The following is a 19,746-nucleotide window of genomic DNA, read 5'->3' as shown; positions in this document are numbered from 1 at the left end:
TTTCTCTTCTCTTACCAGCCTCATTGTTCTGTCTCACTGAACACTGGTTTGTCTACATCGAGAAAAACAACTGCTCAAGATTTTCAAGCTTTTCGTCTTAGAGGTCCAGCCATTAGAGCAAGATTACCTTGAGTCTTTTTTTTTTTTTTAATGTTTTATTTATTTCTGAGAGATTGAGGGACCGTGTGAGCAGGGGGAGGGTTAGAGAGAGGGGGAGGCACAGAATCTGAAACAGGCTCCAGGCTCTGAGCTGTCAGCACAGGGCCCGACACGGGGCTTGAACCCACGAATTGCAAGATCATGACCTGAGCCGAAGTCAGACGCTTAACTGACTGAGCCACCCAGACACCCCAAGACTACCTTGAGTCTTAATCCCAGATGGCTAGGCCATCCCTAGAATAATGTAGTAAAGTCTGGGTAGTGATATTGGAGGAACCCAGCAACTTGCAGGGAAGAACGTGGATGGGGTTGGGTGCGGGAGAGGGTGTTTCTAGCCCACTGCTCCCGGAGGGAGTGGCAGACAAAACAATAGAGGCCCATCCTACTTTTCTTTTCCCCATGCCTGGTGAAACCAAAATGTCATCTTAGCTCAGGCTCTGCAAAAATAACACCATAAAGCCTTCAGGGTTCGGGCAAAAGCACCTTAACTATACATAAGCCAATTTTCACTTACGCTAATATTCATAAGTGCTGAACATGAATAGTTAGGATAGGAGGGTTTGAGCTGGTCACTGGCTCATAGGGATCAGTTACACAAATTCTCATTCAGTTCTAGTTCCAATTCCATGTGGATCCTGATTTTTACCCCCATTCCTTCTCCTGTCCCCACCCCCAGACAACACAACTCTTTTCACATGATGATTAAAGTATGTATTTGCACATGACAACTTAGAAATGTACAGCCTCGCATAGATCCGTGTGCTATTGGATGCTGCGTTCTGTGGTGTGGTGTTCTCAAACTTCCTCCATTTGCTGATCATTCCTGTGATTTCTGCCATATCTGAGTCGCACCTGCACCATTATTTATTTACTATACTCCTTTTCTAAACTTAAATATCCACTTTAATCTTATGTGTTTTTCTGCAATATGCCGGATGCAATTTTTCCTAGTACAGATGACAAAAACTACATAATTTAAAGATGTTAAGCCATGTATCCTTTATGGTTATCTTGTATACTTTCCCACTTTGGGAAACAATGCTCTGGTGGACAATCTACAGCCTTCAATAGCTCATATGCGCGAGAAACTTTGTTAATGTGAATTAAACATGTTTCTTGTAGAGCTTGTTTGGATAGAAAAGAAAAAAACCTGTGCCTTCAGTCCTAGGGGGGAAAAGCATCCTTTAGTTATTCTTTGATTCAGAAAAGGGGAAGGAAACTTATTTCTTCAAGATAGTTTTGTTACCCATAAAATGATTTTTTTTATTTCGCAAGACTGGGGACTTCCGTGGCTTGCTCATAGCCCTGTACATGCACATGGCCTTCCAGACTGAGGACCATGTCACAGGCTTTAACTGCCCCCGTAGATATCTCAGTCTCCCAGGTCTTGTTTGACCCAACTGGTATTGCAGCCTCAGGCAATGGAAGTGTTACATGATTGCACGGATTATTTTTCAACAAATGCCCTGGATATAAGGTTTTTCCCATAAAGCGAGCTCTGAGTCAGGTTCGATAGTGACACTGCTCTGGAGAGGAGATAGTTTGAGGTGCTCCAAACCCAGTATGCTCCCTCTGGTGGCTGAAGGCTCATTTTCTAGGCTACTGTGGAGCTCGGGAGAGAGGCAGTAGATTGAGGTTAAAAAACACAAAGCCTGGTGTTCTTATCAAGGTTCAGATTGTTACAAGGCTTTAGTTAATTTCCAGAGTTCTGAAAAACTTGATGTTGGCATTTTTCTTTTTGCCACGGTTCTGTTGCTTTGATGGAGAAGCAGATCTACAGATGTTCTCCATCAAATTCTTGGAAATCTTGTCCCTGCCCCACACACTATTTACTCACTTTTGACAGAGATGAGTAAAAGGTGATGTTCTTCTATTAGAGGAGACAAGATCATCCATATTCTTGTCAAGAATTTGGTGAGAAATGTGGTCAACTGCACAGCAAATGCCCAAACCAGCAATTATTCACCTCTGTTGAGCATCATCATTCTAGAACAAGACCTACAGTTGCCAGGTCTTTCAAATTTTAGTAGAATCTGGAATTCCAGTGTTTTGTATGAGATTTCCACATTAAAAAATTTTTTTTTACGGTTTATTGTTGAGAGAGACAGCATGAACAGGGGACGGGCAGAGAGAGGCAAAGACACAGAATCCGAAGCAGGCTCCAGGCTCCAAGCTGTCAGCACAGAGCCCAACATGGGGCTTGAACCCACACACCGTGAGATCGTGACCCGAGCCGAAGTCGGATGCTTGACTGACTGAGCCACCCAGGTGCCCGGAAATTTGCACATTTTATTTTTTTTAATTAAAAAAAAATTTTTTTTAATGTTTTATTTATTTCTAGGAGAGAGAGAGACAGCATGAGCAGGGGAGGGTCAGAGAGAGAGGGAGTCACAGATTGAAACCGGCTCCAGGCTCTGAGCCGGCAGTCAGCACAGAGCCCGACGCGGGGCTCGAACCCACGAACCGCGAGATCATGACCTAAGCGAAAGTCGGACACTTAACCGACTAAGCCACCCAGGCGCCCCAATTTCCACATTTTAAATGATAAATTATTGACAACTACTTCAATTAAAGTGAAAATATTGCACCAAAAATAACACACCCATGTGAAAGACTGGGGTTTGGAGCAGCAGGTCTTTTGGGTTACATCACTGCTATGTGGACTTTTCCTACCAAATTAGTCTGGTGAGTTCCAGTCAACTTTTTTTTAGCTTTTCTTATGTGCCCGATAATGGGCTGTATGCTGCAGCGGTGATGAGACTTGCTGTCCCAAGCATATATCCAGCAGTAGAGGCAGGAACTTGTTTTCTTAGTCACCATTCTGAATAAAGGGTAGCTGTACACAGATCTAATGGTCAGTTTTAATTAGCACAAGGCAAGGTATCTTGAGAGGTTTAAAAGGGTCATTTGTGTCCCTGTTTTGGGGAAGCAGTTATGCAAACATGGTGACGGGGTGGGGGTAGGAGGAAGATAAAGTAAAAGTTACATAAATCCTTTTGGGGCAAAGGGCTCGACAGTCAACTTGTAACCTGAATGAAAAGCACTGGGAGCAGAATCCCATGGATTCATCTTTCTTGGTTTATTTGCCTATATGGGAGAGCGTGTCCTCTAGTAGCTTCTGAGAAAGGGAGCCTGGGAGGCAAATTTGTGAGATCTCACATTTCTAAAAATGTCTTTATGATACTTCACACTTGGCCAAGAGTAAGCAGGTGGGAAATCTTCATCTTTCAAATCTTGACATACTTGCCTCACTGATTTCTAGCTTCCAGTGTTGCTACCGAGCAGTATAAAGCTCTTTTCTTTTTCTTTTTTTTTTTTTAATGTTTTATTTATTTCTAGGAGAGAGAGAGAGACAGCTTGAGCAGGGGAGGGACAGAGCGAGAGGGAGTCACAGACTGAAACAGGCTTCAGGCTCTGAGCTGGCAGTCAGCACAGAGCCTGACGCGGGGCTCGAACCCACGAACCGCGAGATCATGATCTAAGCGAAAGTCGGATGCTTAACCGACTAAGCCACCCAGGCGCCCCAGCTCTTCTGATTTCTAATCTTCCTTACGCGGCTACCTTCCTACATTCTGGGGAGCTTCTCTTGTTCTAGTGTTTTGAAATTTCAAGATGGTGTGCCTTGGTGGAGGTTTATTTTCACCCATCATGCCGAGCACCCTCCTGCCCTTTATTCTGGACGCACAAGTGTTTCTCTGTTCTCAAGTCCCTAATTCTTGGATATTGAATGTCTTGGTCTGATCTTAATCTTTTATGGTTTCATTTCTGTTTTCTCTATTTTGGGGGTTATTCTCTTAATTGCAGCCTCGAAACCTTCTGAATTGTTTAATATCTGAGAGCATTTCTACATTCTTCAAGCACCTTTTCAATAGCATTCTGTCCTCAGTCTAAAGAGGATTTCTTCTCCTCTCTTGGGGGAGAAACCATTGTTTTCTGAAGCTGCTTCTCCCGTAGTCTCTGATTCTTCCAAGCTGTTGGCTTTGGCTTTTCATGTTAGCAGCTTTCATCAGATGACAGCTCACTTGGCATTAAGCTGGAGGATTCAAAAGCTGACAGGGGATCACTGAGTGAGCGTTTCACATCAGGGCAGCGTTTCACATCAGGGCAGCGGTTCTCAATTCTGGTTGCAGAGAGGAAACACCTGGGGGCTTTAAAAAAAAAAAACAAAACACCGAGGTTCCAGAAATAGTCATTTTCTTGGTCTAGAGTATGATGTGGGTGTAAGGGTTTTGAAAAGCACCGCAGGTGATATTACTGTGCAGCCCAGGCTGAGAAGAACCACCCAGGGTGCTCTGGGTGAACCATTTCATTGATGACCTTTAGATCTTTCTTTTTGGCCCATGAGGCTCTCTAGGTAAGATGCCTACTATTCTCCTGTATGCGTATGTTCACTGAATCCCATTTCTGATACGGTACCTTTCCTCTCAACTGTGGATTGCGTCTCCCAGGCTAGGGGCTTTCTGTTTTACCTTTTGAGGAGAAACCTACAGGCGTCTGCAGGTTTGCTGCTGTCCAGCTGAAAACAAAACAACACAGGAGGAATTTTATAGATCCAATGGCATTGGAAACAGCTTTCAACTAGTAGTATGTTAGGCTCCTTTTGCCCTTCATCACTTCAAAAAGACATTTCTCTCCATTTTTGAGCCTTCAGTGTATTCTGCATGTGAATTGAAGTGAGGCTCATTCCTCTCCCTGAGAAATTAGAATTTCGACACTCAGATGCTAGCAAGTGCTTTCCCCTTCTTCCCAGTGTTGATGAGAGTTGTGATTAAACAACAGATCTTTACTAGATTTTCAGGGGAGCGTTAGGAGCGTGCAAAATCTGATGTGTTCAATTTGTCACTTTTACGCCCCAAAATGGCTATCACTCTTCATAAGGCAAAGCTTACTTTCTTATAGAAAGTTTTTCTATACATTTTCCCCCCTCCAGAAACGAGACAGATAATAGGGCTTCCTAGCAAAACAATCTAAACATAATGAGACTATGGCCATAGCGGGGGCGCTATGCTTTATTGCTGTCGTTGTTGTCGAATGAGCCCTGGGGAAGGGAAGGAAGGGGTCGAAACCCTGGGCATCTCTCCTGGCGAGACAGCAGTCTGGGCCTCCATGTGTACCCAGGTAGACCTGGGCCCCGAAGGTTTGGCATTTGGATAACTGGTAAGGGACGCAGGCAGTTATCCTGACAAAGAATGAACTGGCAGCTACCAGACCTGTATTGTCCGTAATCACATTTCAGCTGGTCCCATACAGGGAAATCTGAAGCCTTAGCTTCTTTTGAAACATCAGCCCCTGTGATTGTGGCCTGCGATCTTACAGGACCTTGGTTTCAGCTGCTCTTTTAGATGTCACCTGCGTGGCCTCAAAAGGCATTTGAATGTGCAACTTGGGGGATGTGATTTAGGTTTTTAAAAATAACAACAGCAGCAATCCTATTCATGGCAGAAAAACCCTACTTAAGTCAGAAAGAATGAAAACATTTATTGGGCATAAATATATTACATATACACTACAGATACAGTTAGGTATTACATAGCGCATAGTATTTGCAAATCTATACATTAAATTTGATATGGCAGTTTTAATACAATGTATATGAAATAGTCTAAAATTTACAATACAGGAAAACACGATTTTTTTTTTTCTCCTAGAGTTGAAAACCTTGGAATGTATGTCCAACAGTGAGGTAAAACATTTTGTCTTTCAATTTAAAGAACTGTGCAAGGATAACATTCAAACACATTCAATTAGGGCACTTTTCAATTTTGACAGGAATACTGATTTACCGTCGCCAACAAAACAGTTAGAAAATGCCAACATTTCAAGTTGATAAGAACAAGGCAGATAATATGAAAAAAATCTTTTAAAAAAGGTTTCTGCTTAAACAGTTTCTTTGAGGACAACGGGCAGTTTGTATCACACGACTGGAATTTCTTGTGCCAGGGGGGAAATCTGACACACAGAGCATCAGAAGTCAGCCACTCACTCATTCCTACGTATTGCAAAAGGGCAAGAGAAATCAGGTCGATATAACACTTTATTTTATTGTTCGTGTGTAACGGCAATATACATATAGTTACATATCAATGTCACATATACATACTTGTGATAAAAACAGTGCCAGATGGAGAAATAACGTTTGGACTAAAGGGGCTATAATGGACACCAAATCATGGAGAACAATAAAATAAAGTGCTGGCAGCTGGTATTTCACACACTTCAGCTTTCTGGTGGTTCAACAGGATGACAACCTCAAAAAGATAAAGTATTCTTAGCAGTCTTGGCCTAAAGTATTCTTTCCTTTACAACATTTCAACCAATTCAGAGAATTTCTTTATAGCAGCAGTTCTGAAGTGTTTCCAAAAAAGGACTGGTTCCCCCTGCAAACAGGGTTTTTTGTACACACTTGAATCTTCATTGCTTAAAAAATGCCTTTTCCCTCCAAAACACCTGCATGAAATGGTCTCAGAAAACGCAGATGCCATGGTGTAGTGGGTCTTAATACATAATTGAGCAGAGGGCTGAGTTTTGGAAGGCCAGAACTTTGGCAGACATATATTTACCTTGATGCCGTCACTTTGCAAGGCTAATCAAACTATTATCGTCGATAACAAAATACAAAACTCTCTAGTACTTACTACGTCAATATAGGCACACAGAAGAATTCATTGATCTTAGCACTTTCTTTCAAGAGATGATTATGGTTTTCTGGGTACATGTAAACGTTTCAATCACTGATAATGGATTTTTTTTTTTTTTTGGCATTTAATGCACTAGATGCTCTTATCTTTAAAAACACAAGAAAATGTCAGAAGATTGATAATACTACAGATGTTGGGACAAGACCTAAAATTACAAAAGTATAAAACACACACAAAAAATAACATGCTACAAGGGGAAATTAGTACATAAGTACATTAAAAAAATTTTACAATAAATAAAGATTGCACTGTAATTGGCATTTAAAGTACTGTATGCAGAATATAGTATAAATAAACCAAAAACAAAATAATGTTGGTTTCCCCATGACTTTGGTATGGGAATATTATAAGCTAGTACAGGATACTGCATCTTAAGACAACACAGACCAAGCACAAAATCGCTATGATCAAGAAAAACTGAGTAGCAAAAATATACAAAAAACAGAAGCAGGGGATACACTGTGTCTGTTGCACCCTTTTGGAATATATTTGCACCTCCAACTCTTAAATGTCCCTGAGGTACGCGAACATTATGGACTTCATATAAATAATCCAATGACTTTGGGTTAAACTTGATTATCTCATGACTCAGAATAAACATGCAAGAGTAACACTTTGCACTCCAATAGCACCTGTTGATCAAGGATCTCAAAGCACTTACAAACATTAGAATCCCCATTTTATTTTATTTCATTTTATTTTTAATGCATGGGAAACTGAGGCACAGAGAGGTAAAGTGACGTGTTCAGGTCACGCAGCAAGTTAGTGACAGATCCAGGGAGAGAATGTAGGCTCCTTCACCCCCAACCATCCTGTGCTTACCACCAAATATCATTCCCTCTCCACACATGGCCAGGTCAACCCCACAAAAATAGGAACTACAAATTTAGATGACCTCGTTTGGGCTTTATGGGTTTTCATCTGCTGTTAGATTAATACATGTGCGTTGAATCAAGGTATTGAAATTCGATCACTTCATTGATACCTCAAAGAACAGCCTAAAGGCAAATCTTTCCAAAACAACGAGCTGACATGTAAGAAGACTGCTCACAATTAGTATAAATCATGGACAATGGGCAGAGGCACTAAACAGTCACCAGGTCTCGTCATATATCTCTGGTCAAACATAACAGAATATAATAACTCTAGTGATTAAGATTAGAAGTAGTTCTACACAAAGACAAACAAACAAGTTAAAGCAGCTTTTAAAACAGCTGAACAAGGAAACAACTAACTATTGCACAATGCCCTCTTAAAATTACTGCTATGAATCGATGGGGTAAAATCTACAATGCTCCATAATTTATAGGTGCATTTTGGTTACTTGATTTCTTAGACAGGCAGCTCATATAGTGTTAAAATCAGAAGAAATACAGATTATTAAAACATTTTAGATTAAAGTACACATTGTGATTCAAATGAGCTAAACACGGTTAAACAACTGAGTGACAAAATGGTTGTTTAGGGCAGCCTTATCTGAGCCAACACATCTTCTGTACGTTGTTGTTGCGTGCTAATACTCTGACAACACTGGAATCCTAGGCCTGTAACTACACACACTAAGATCCATGGTCACAGATACAGATGATCAAGACAAAAGAAGTGACTGGTGAATATAAATTACTAAACTGTAATATGGAAAAAAAACAAACAAAACCAAAGGCTTGCAAAAGACATCAGTGAAAACAGAATAAAGGCAAATCGGAAGATTTAAAAAAGAAACCATACGAAAGCTAGCTTTTGGTATCTGGTTTGCTTTTCTTCTTTAGAAAAAAAAATATCCAGTTTAGTCTCTTCCTAGTTTTGCATTTCAAAAAGGTGCACCAAAACACTGATGTTTTTTTCCCTAGCTAAATCTGTAAAACAAGAGAAGCATATAAATCAAAGAACAGAAGGGCTTAAAAAGGGGAGTATCTGAATAAATGTGTGTATTAAAATGTGTAGCATTAATTAAATTCATACCTCTAGTTCTGTTGGGCTTGTTTACTTCATTAAGAAGTACTGTAATATAAAGGCAAACAAAATGGACAAAGTTGCAAAGCCGACCACAATAAGGGCTGCAAACTGTTCGTCAGTAGGCATCATGCTCTTCATTCTGGGATCATCTACGCTCCCCGTGTCCCCTGTGAGCATGACCTCGCTGCGCTGTAATACAAAAGCGGCAGAAGGGCTGAAAGCTCCGCTTAGCTCCTGAGACGTGTCTACACAGCGCCGGCACACGCACACGCGGAACCTGTAGTCTGTGTTGGTCTGGAGGCCTGAGATCTGGAATGTTGCTTCTTCTCCCTTGTAGACCTTCCAGAGAAAATGAAAAAGTCCTCATCAGTTAGTCTGTAACAGCGCTGTGGTGCCTACAGGAACAATCCTATAACACCGAGGGCCTTGTGGACCTGGCTTTCCTCCATAATAACAAAAATGATAGACACGGGTTATTTCTCCTAATCTGTATTTCATCCAACGGTAACAAAGGAACCCAGTGCTCGAACCCACTCTGAATAAACCTAACACAAAATTCGGTGACTAGAACTGCAGCTGACCTAAGTAATAAATATGCATCTGACTGAATTTTAATAAGAATTTAGGCCATAAATTAGAAGATGACTTAATTCTTACAAAGAGCCACAGATCTTGGTCCAAAGAACAAATCAGCGTTTTCAAAGTGGAAACAATTAAAAAGTTGTACTAACAATACAACGCAAAGTTTAAGCTGGATGATTTTTTGACAGTTGCATACACCATGAAACATTACCCCATTAAGATATCCCACTTTCACCTTTAAGAAGTACATCCTATTCTGGGGCCCCTGGGTAGCTCAGTCGGTTAAGCATCCAACTCTTGATCTCGGGTCAGGTCATGATCTCATGGATCGTGAGTTCGAGCCCCACATAAGGGCTCTGCACTGATGATGTGGAGCCTGCTTGCGACTGTTTCTCCTTCTCTTTCAACAAAATAAATAAATAAAAAGAAGCACGCACTATTCTGACTCGTTTCTGTAAACAGTTTGGCCTGTTCTAGAAGTTGATATAAATGGAATCCCACTTCCACGCCCACCCTTGTGCCAACAAGATTCAGCCATGTTATGGATTCAGTAGCATTCCATCATCCGCCTATATCCCAATGTATCCATCTTTTTGATGGACATTTGCATTTTTTTTTCCCAGTTCAGAGCTTTTATATAATAAGGCTGCTATGAGCATCTATGTACAAATCTTGGAGGACACAAGTTTTATTTTTCCCAAGCAAATACCTAGAAGAAGTAGTGCTGGGTCACAGAAAAGTCTACATTTCACTTCATGAGAAATAGTTTTCCCTAGTGATTACATCGTCTTGTCCTGCGGGCAAAGTAGGAGAGTTCTGGTTGTACCACATCCTCAAATCAACATTTGTTATGGTCGGTCATTTATATTTTAGCCATTCTGATGGGTGATAATGCTATCGCCCGGCATTTGTCTGATGCCTAATAATGTTGCCTACATCTTCATGTGCTTATTGATCATCCATATACCTTTCTTTGTGAAAAGTATGTTCAAGTCTTTTTGCCTATTTTGAATTTGCTTACTTTTAGTAATTTGTAGGAGTCTTTTTTTAATCCAGATATATATCCTTTGTCAGATATAGCTTACAAATATTTTCTCCCAGTTTCATGGGAGACAATTGCCTAATTGTTTTCTTGAAACTTTTTTTGATAACCGTCCAACTTATCACAAATTAACATTTAAATAATTCAATGGTCCATCTGGTCATACAGACAAGGAAACACTTAAGACAATCTGTTTTTTTTCCATTAAGGACCTGGGATATTTTCTTCCCCTTTGTTAAATAATACAATCACCATGAGGCTTACTATTACGGGGGCCTGAGAACTACCAGTTTACTTAGAGACATCTTTAAGGAGGGGGCATCTCACAAGGCTCTTCTATCAAAGGGACAGTGAGGCTCAAACTTAGAGAAAACGATATTCACATTAAAATTACATAAAAAATTAATGGCTCACATTGGAATCAATGCATAGAGCCAGGAAAAAAGAACCTGGAACTCAAGCAAATCAGTAAGAGATTTGGCTGACGAGTTGCTAAACAAGAAAGAATAGAATTAACTGGAATCTTTCCTGTACGAATGACACTGAGCACTGATAAAGTGCCTAAAATATGCCAGGTACATATCGCTGCACGGTAAAAGTAAGCTATTACACCATTTAGAACTTAAAAACAACTTCAAATGTATTAAAACAGAGCAATTAAAAGTGGCAAGCATAAGCATTTTCAACCTAGCTACAAGCTAACTTAGTAAAGCTGTCAGTTTTGCCCACGAATACAGATTCCCTAGAAAATAAAAAGTATTCCCAGTGTTCTCAACTTTGTCTGAAACTCTTGTCAGCTATAGAGTTACTGGGGATCTACGCATGTTGAGTGTTTCTAAAGCCTGGTGTATACATTTCTACCAACTACCAAGAAACAGGACATACCACCAGTGAACACAAGGATACTGGCCATGCATTTAGTGTTGGGCATTCAAAGACAGTAAAAGGATCTCATAGTTTGGAAAAGGGACCCAACTACCAATGTTCACTTGATATTTAGCCTTAAAAATTTTTTTTTAAAAATTTTTATTCATTTACTTTTGAGAGACAGAGCATGAGTGGTGGTGGGTCAGAGAGAGGAGACAGAATCCAAAGCAGGCTCCAGGCTCTGAGCTGTCAGCACAGAGCCCGATGTGGGACTTGAACCCATGAATTGTGAGATCATGACCTGAGCCGAAGTTGGATGCTTAACCGACTCAGCCACTGAGGTGCCCCAGATATTTAGCCTTTTTCTTAAGATTTTTCCTCCCTCATTTTCAAATTTACAAGTAGGCTTTAAGTGTCTTATTCATTATACTTTTGTCTAGTGACTAATGCCAGAAAACCAATTCTGTTTGTTTCTTACGATTATCCAGATTCATCGTTTTTGCCGTGCCTTTCGTAAGACTTGAAGCATGCTCCCCTTGAATTACCTTATTTCTTTAAAGACTGTAGCAAGAGCATTAGCAACTGGAGGCATAGAACTGGCCTGGAGCAACCAAATATGAAAGAGCTGTAAGACACCGCCCCTCTCTGAAACTAAGAAACCACTAAAGGAGCGGTCTCTCTCACTGCTCCAGTGATGATTCAGTTAAATGATGGTTTAAGATGAGCTCGTTGTCATGGTGATTGTCCCAACCCACACACTGCCAGCTGTTCAGGAGTTCCAACTATACCATGATGGAACTGTCTGTGAATTATTTCCCACCATGTAGGTGGTCTCAAGCAAACAAACGGTGGACATGTGTTTTCATTTAAAGAAATCTTTTAACTGAGAATGTTCTCTACGTTCTCAGATTTAGTTTCGTATGTATAAATGCTCAAGTTGATATTTTCTAAGAAAAGCTTTTTCTTGGAAACTACCGAGACCATTCTTGGAGGGAATGATTTGCAAGCCATGGGACCAATTCGATAAAGAAGGTCTTCCCACACTTGCCACACAGCTCTGGTTTCTTATCTGCAACGTACTAGTAAACAATCCATTCTGATTCTATGGTGAAAAGTTAACACTGGGATGTTTACGGAGTTGGATGGAAGCCATCATCTACAGCTTAGCTGTAAGACTTCCTGCCAGATCTCTTTTACTGAAGAGGCCACACCTCCTGAAGTGCCAAGTATTTGCTGGCACTTATCACAGGTTGAAAAGACTAGCTGTTGGAGCTCTTCTCCTCCATCCAACACTAGGGAACTGGGAGGCAAGTGGGCCTTCTCTTCTCAAGCACAGAGACTGGAATCAGGATCCCAGATCTAAATTCTTGCTCCATTACTTTCTAGGTTTGTGAACATGGGCAACTAAATAGCTTTGAGCCTTAATTTTCTCACCTTTAACATGGGGACAGTCACAGTACCTAACCTACGTCTAAGGGGGATTCAGGGTTAAATGAGAAACTGTCTGTGAAGAATCCTTCGTGAGAGCACTATGCTGAAGGTAAGCCAACTTTATCAAATTTAATCCTCCTGATTAGAGATAAAGAAAGTGTGGATCAGAAAGGCTGTTCATTTTTTAAGGACTCACAGCAAATAAAGGCAGTGGCAGAGCCCAAACGACATCCCACTCCTAACTCAACTCTGCTCACCGCGGAACCACCCCAGCTCTGCCTGTCCCATCCTCTCTGGAAGACAGTGCTGCCACCACCTGCCCTCAGCTTTACTCCTCGGCTAATGACCACAGTCTGACATGAGGTCCAGTTGTCATGGCCTGATTTGGTCTTCCCAGACAGCCCCGTTGCCATTCTGGTGTTTCCATGAAACACCTCCAAGATCACCCCATCCTGGTTCCTGCTGCCTCTGAAGGAAAACACTGTCTTTCCTTTATGCTGTACAGAGAGCAGTTCCCCCAATCGGTCTGTGCCAGGTAAAGGCCTGCGCAGCATTTCTGTGATGTGGCCTCTTAATTTCTGCCCTCAAACAATAACCTTGTTGAAGGAAAACAGTTAATAACCTAGCCCCACAGATGTTTTTGAGACTTTTGGAAACTGGATATAAATGTTCACTTATATTTATTTAAATGAATTCTATGGCTTCCAGAATTTGCACAGCTAGAGCTTTTGAAGAAAGCTGGCCCAGAAGTAGATTTCATTTCCTAGGAACCCAATTCATGGACTCTTGAACAGAGACTTCATATATTCATTTTGATGGCTCTTCTCCACTCTAACTTTCTGGAATGAAGATCTCTGAAAATGTTTTTGGAAAGCAAAGGAATGCTACTTTTCTTGTACCATTTGGCAAAAAGCCTTTAATGGAGGAAAAATGGACGTCTAATCGAAGGGAACTTCCTAATGACAAGTCCAATGAAAGCTTAGGCTTTAATTTGTAAATGTTTTTCTTTTAGCCATTCTTGGTGTTTTAATTGGAACAGCTTCCCCCTTTTTAAGCATTGCCAACTCAAAAATCTTTTAAAAAGTATGGTAAACACACTGAGTGTGGGACCATGTTCTATTAGCCACAGCCAACAGCACCACGGATAGCCTCAACTAAGTAGATGCGCAGGGGATGTTCTCTAATTAGAACTCTCAAATACTCTAGAGCAGATATTCCTATACCACACTGTTTGAAGAGAGAGGATAATTACCAGAAGTAAGGAAACATTAAGTATTAGAACACACAAACCACATAGGCAACAGAAAAGAATTTTTCATACCGATGCAGCCATCACTGTAAAAAATGGAATTATTAACAAGTTGTTTTTAGTGCATTAATAGAAAATATAGTTCTAATATATTTTAGAAAGAGTCAATGGTGCTTATTAAGCCTTTTGGATTAACTTTTTTAAAATTTTATTTTTAAGTAGGCTCCACACCCAAGATGGGGCTTGAACTCACAACCCCGAGATCAAGTCACATACTCTAACCAACTGAGCCAGCCAGGCACCCTGACTTCTGGATTCTTAGCTAAGGAAAAATTAAAACAATTCCAACACTCCATTTCCCTGAGGATTCTGGTTCCTGAGGTTGGAGATAACTGATTGTTTTTGTGTAAACAGTCAGAGCCAGGGGATCACAAACCACAAGTTCATCCTGTCTGTCACACAGCTGTGCCTCCACTGAAGTGACTTTTCATGGATCCTGTGCATCAGGATGACAGGCCGTGCCGCACGTCCCTTTATTTTCATCCATTTTGACAGGGGCACCATTATGGGTTTTTCCTCCTGCCTGAACCCAATTTAAAAGGCATAGCTCCATTTAAGATGCCTTTATTGAAGTAACCAATCATAATATCTCAATAAGTATAGAAGCAATATTATTTCTATCAAGACTATTTCTGTTCTTGATCTGATGTACAATAGATCTTAAAGTAATTTTGACATGTTTTTTCCAAACAGGAGGACTGAAAGTCATATTCAGGTAAGTCAGATGAAGAATCTGTGACCCTTAATTCAGAACAACATGCTCTACAGTTGGAATCCTTTATCCCGGAGACTTTGCCGGAGGCTCCCTGGAGGTCTGCACCTGGGCCAGTGCTCACGTCTCCTTACTAACGTTGCCCCTCTCAAGAACTGCAAAGGGAGGCGGAGCTGCACAGCAGTGTCATTTACATAGCGCTTGCTCATTACTGAGGGGTCCGAAGCTCACAGTGACCCCGAGTTAGAGGATTAGTATCCCTACTTTTACAACAAAGTGGCCGAGGCTCAGTGAAGTCAATTAATTCTAGTATCACACGACTGTGGGATAACCTCCAGCTTAAGAGGGGACCCACCGACCTGCAAGCCCCCTTCGTAGAGGGTGCAGTGCTGGGTAGGCATCGTTGTCCCTGAGCTGAAGAGAACAGGTAAGGGTACTATTGCTGAACTGCTTCTTGGGGGGGGGGGGGGGGNGGGGGGGGGGGGGGGGGGGGGGGGTAGGGCTGCTGTTTTCACCCCAATGGTTGTATAAGCTCTGAGAGCACTGCCCATGCTCTTCTGTTACATGTCAGGTTCTCATGGTACAAAGTACCTAATAGTTTCTCAATAAATCAGGTCCTACATCTGGACTCCACTGAATGGAATATAAACTGGTCTGATGAACTTTAAGTGGATGTGTGAGCATTTTTCTAATGACCTTCATCAGATATTTAAAGGAACCTGTAAACTTAAAAAAATAAGAATCTATAAAACAAATGTCCCCATATTTATCTAATAATTTGCTGTAGATTTGATCCTTTATTCAGGCAAAAATAAAAAGCTGTGTTAGGAAACTGAATTGAAAGCCAATAAAAAATATTTAGGCTCTAAGACTTTCATATGGTTGTCTTAAGAGCAGATTTTTCCTCAGAGTACCTTATGTGACGCCAGGAAGAACCACTGTAAGTCCCAATACTACATTCTATTTTTTTTTTTAATGTTTTATTTATTTCTGAAAGAGAGAAAGACAAACTCAGTGTGAGCAGGGAAGGGGCAGAGACAGAGGGAGACACAGAATCAGAAGAAGTCTCCAGGCTCTGTGCTGGCTGTCAGCACAGAGCCCGACGCGGGGCTTGAACCCACGAACCATGAGATCATGACCTGAGCCAAAGTTGGACGCTTAACCACTGGCCCACCCAGGCGGCCCCCAATACTACATTCTAAAACACGATATAAAATGAAAATGTATTCAGAGATGCCACTGAACTAAATGTAAAAGTCCAAATTTTCAGATGTTTTAAAGGTTTACTTAATGCAACAAATCTGAGCACCAAGAATAATATTAATGATTTGTCACAAATCTTTCCCTAACACATAATAATTTGTTAGAGTTTCGTACTCTAAATATTTTTTGTAAGGTCTCCTGGGTGGCTCAGTGGGTTAAGCATCTGACTCTTAATGTCAGCTCAGGTCATGATCTCATGGTTCGTGAGCCTCAAGAGTGGCTTTGCATCATGCCAACAGTGCAGAGCCTGCTTCAGATTCTCTCTCTCTCTCGGCCCCTTCCCTGTATGCTCTCTTTCTCACAATAAATAAACTTAAAAAATATTCTTTGCAAAAACTATATATAAAATTTGGTAAAAAATTTTCATACTTCTGTTCTGGGGTATGAATGTGAACCATCCTGTATCAAACTATGTTCTATCTTGTGAAGAACAAAAATCAGTCACCTGCATATATATATAATTTTCATTCCTTTCCAGAATGCTTTTTAATTAATACTATCTGGCAAGAAATTTTAAGTTTTGAAAAACTTGTGCTTAACATGTTTATTAATGGCAGGAAAGTCAAATCAATATATGTATGCATTCGAATATAGAGTAAAATTTTAGGTGCGGATTTACTCCTTTAAAGAGACCATTTTATAATTAAGAGCAGGTGTTCACCTCATATCTTGATAGCTGAACAAAAGAAAGCTAATAAGCCAGAACCAAGGTAAAGTTAAAAATCAATGTTTCAAGCAGAACATCAGAAAAAGCCTTGGCATTTGTCATTTTGGCCTGTTAACATAAGCCTGGGAAGCAGAAAGACACTCTCCTATAATAAGTGATTTTTTCTTTTTTACCTAAGTTACACACACTTCTAAATCCACCCCACGCTGAAGCTTACTCTTATTACCACTGCGAGCATAAAGAACACTGTTGCTTTGAAACTGCCTCTTTCATGCATGTAAGAAACATTTGCTGAGTGCCTAACCATGTGCCAGTGCTGAGAAAATAACAGTGAGTAACCCAAGCCCATACATTAGTGGGTCCTGTCTGATTAGTGCTGGGATTGAGGTCTCCCTAAGAGCATGTATAGCTCTGCCGAGGTGTACTCGCCCGGCAAGAATTACCTCCCCTTTTCTTTTGCTTTGATTCTATGTATTCAAAGCCTGTTATCTCCAAAGCATAATTATTTTAACATTACTCTGCACCCATAATATAAATGGGTTTCATTTCCTATTTCATGTCCAGAACAAGTGAATGAACAGGGAGAAGCAAAACAACAACAAAAAACAAACAAACCAACTCAGTACAAACTGTCCCTGACTCAACTCTGGCTTTAATGTACCATTATCCACCTTAATCATTTCTTGGTAAATGTAGTAAACACATGGTTATGTGAAGAATGCCAATCCCCATCTACTGAGCCTGCCCTGCAGTATGATGTTTTCAATAAGAAACTCGCTTAGAACTACAATAAGAAATATGTTCTGAGTTCTACACATGTGATTACATATCACATTAGGATTTACGCATCTGTGGGTCTAAATATGTAACATTAAACAAATAGCAGATTAAAAAAAATTATTTTTAATTTCACATATATAGGCTTCATGACCAGTGCAGGGCCCAATGAGGGGAGTGAACACACAATCCTGAGATCATGACCAGAGCTGAGATCAAGAGTTGGTCGCTTAACTGAATGAGCTACCCACGTTAAAGGTTTTATTTTTAAGTAATCTCTATACCCAGCGTGGGGCTCAAACTCACGACCCTGAAATCGAATTGCATGTTCTTCTGAATGAGCCAGCCAGGCACCCCAAACAAATAGCAGCTTAGAAACAGCCACAGAGCTGATAAAATCTAAATTACTGAATTGATTTACCTGTATTTAAGCAATGCTTGTAATGTATTGATACTGATCAAACAATGCTGCTTTCTCAATGTAAAACAGCCATCATTCATTAAGCAGCAGAGCATTTTTCTAAGAAGAGGTACAAAAGCATGGGACAGGGAATACAATATTTTTAAAGTAACAATGACGAACATGCAATTAAGATACAGCTGGGAAACAAATCATTCTTAAGTGTTAAATGGTAGGCTGTGAAATTCGGTATCATTTCATCTTTCATTTCTGTGGAACAGAATGGTGCTGCTGAGTTAAGATGACTAAATCCAGTGGGAAAAACCCTCTGCCCTCTATATGAGCTGAGACCCTGCAACCAATCCTATCTATCTGGTGAGCGCACACAAACATGGAAAATTATTTACTATGAAATGGGATATGCTGTATAGAATGCGATTCGAAAGTGAAATGATACAATAATGTTTTCCTCCTCTTTTTTTAGTGTTTTGCTCTTAAAGAGGAATAATGGAAACTTTGATTGCATCATCCACTGAGGTTAATCCATACTTATTAGTAAATGTCATAGTTAAAAATAGTTTTTTGCAAAATGTGGCTGAAACAATATGATGAATCAGATAAAAGGGTGAATTAAAAAAGTACATGAAGGGTACCAAAATTTTCTCTGATCATCTTACACATTTGTAAGTATTCTTCATTGTTACCTAAGGAATATTAGCCAGCAATTTAACAAAAGCTCTGAATCAAATTACTTTCTACCTGTTTTGTGTATCTGGAGCCTCAAGAACTGAATACAGAGGTCTTTACAAATAAGGCCAATGTTTCAGAAGACAGGTGACATTTATCTCTAAGCTTCTGAGTCTGATATACATGCATGCCTCCATTAAAAGTTCTGGTAAGGAATGGCCTTTACCTTTCCTCAGAGTAATGGGATCATATCCTGATTTCACAAAAATAGTTAAGTTCCTGGAAACATTACAGAAACCTACAGAGTATCTGAATGTTTTCATAGCCAGTGACTGATAATGTGTAGTTTTGGAAGAATGAAGGATCAAGAAGCATTATGAAAAATAATAAAACCATATTCTTTATCTGGTTATATTCTAATTACATTCTCTCTTGCATGGGTTTATCAGGTGATCTGTACAGTCTTGCTAACTCAAGTTAAGGTTCATGGACCAGCATCACGTGGGAACTTGAACCCTTCCCCCAGACTACTGAATCAGGATTTGCATTTTAACAGATTCCCAGGTGACTGCCCATTTAAGGGTAACAAACAGTGACCTCCAGTTGCTGAATCACAGGGCTCAAGAGCTGATAAGTCATGTACCTTATCCTTCTGTTCTAACTTCTACAAAAAAGACAGATAAGACACAGGCTTCAGTAGTTAGGTTGAAACTACTCTCCCTCTATAGTAAAGCCATTGGCACTTTGGTTTTCATTGCATATAGATTTTGATATTTGTAAACATCACTGCCAATATCAAACACAAATACAGAATTTAACATTCTCTGTAAGGTCATGCTTGAGAACTGAAAACTGAATGCCTCCACAGATAAACTGGAAACTAGGGCTTATATAAATGGGTACACAGTAGGCAGTTTCTATGACTGACTAAGAAAAACACAGCTCACCGGTCACTGAATCGTTCGCGGCAAGAGGTAGAGGCTCAGACTGATAAGTCGCACATGTGCCATACACACTGGTTCTTACCTGTTTGTACTCAGATTCTCTTCCAACCAATACCTGCAGAATGTAGTTGACAGGGTCACCTTTCATTGGTGGTACCGTCTCCCATAAAATTTCACATGAATTTCCTTCCAACTGTGTTACTCGAGGTGCTGAAATACAAATCCAAGCTCAAAGTCCAAACATCACAGTAA

At 40.3% G+C, this 19,746-nt stretch overlaps 1 protein-coding gene across 4 annotated transcripts in view; it reads right to left on the bottom strand.

The window, feature by feature from the left end:
- Positions 1-5,612: 5,612 nt before the first annotated feature.
- Positions 5,613-19,746, bottom strand: part of FNDC3B (fibronectin type III domain containing 3B) — a 356,123-nt gene continuing 341,989 nt past the window's right edge. For 3 of the 4 annotated variants that reach the window (XM_039236525.1, XM_039236528.1, XM_039236527.1), the window contains exons 25-26: positions 19,577-19,704; positions 5,613-9,152 (exon numbers count right to left, since the gene is read on the bottom strand). In XM_039236525.1, the coding sequence (XP_039092456.1) occupies positions 8,841-9,152; positions 19,577-19,704 (440 nt within the window). In that variant the 3' untranslated portion in view covers positions 5,613-8,840. The remainder of the gene's footprint in view (positions 9,153-19,576; positions 19,705-19,746) is intronic. The other variant, XM_039236526.1, reaches the window with a different exon arrangement.

This window comes from Hyaena hyaena, unplaced genomic scaffold, assembly GCF_003009895.1.
Source record: "Hyaena hyaena isolate Hyena2069 unplaced genomic scaffold, ASM300989v1 scaffold_112, whole genome shotgun sequence".
Classification (NCBI taxonomy): domain Eukaryota; kingdom Metazoa; phylum Chordata; class Mammalia; order Carnivora; family Hyaenidae; genus Hyaena; species Hyaena hyaena.
Note: the sequence above shows the minus strand (reverse complement) of the source record. Positions and strands in the feature narration are given on the sequence as shown.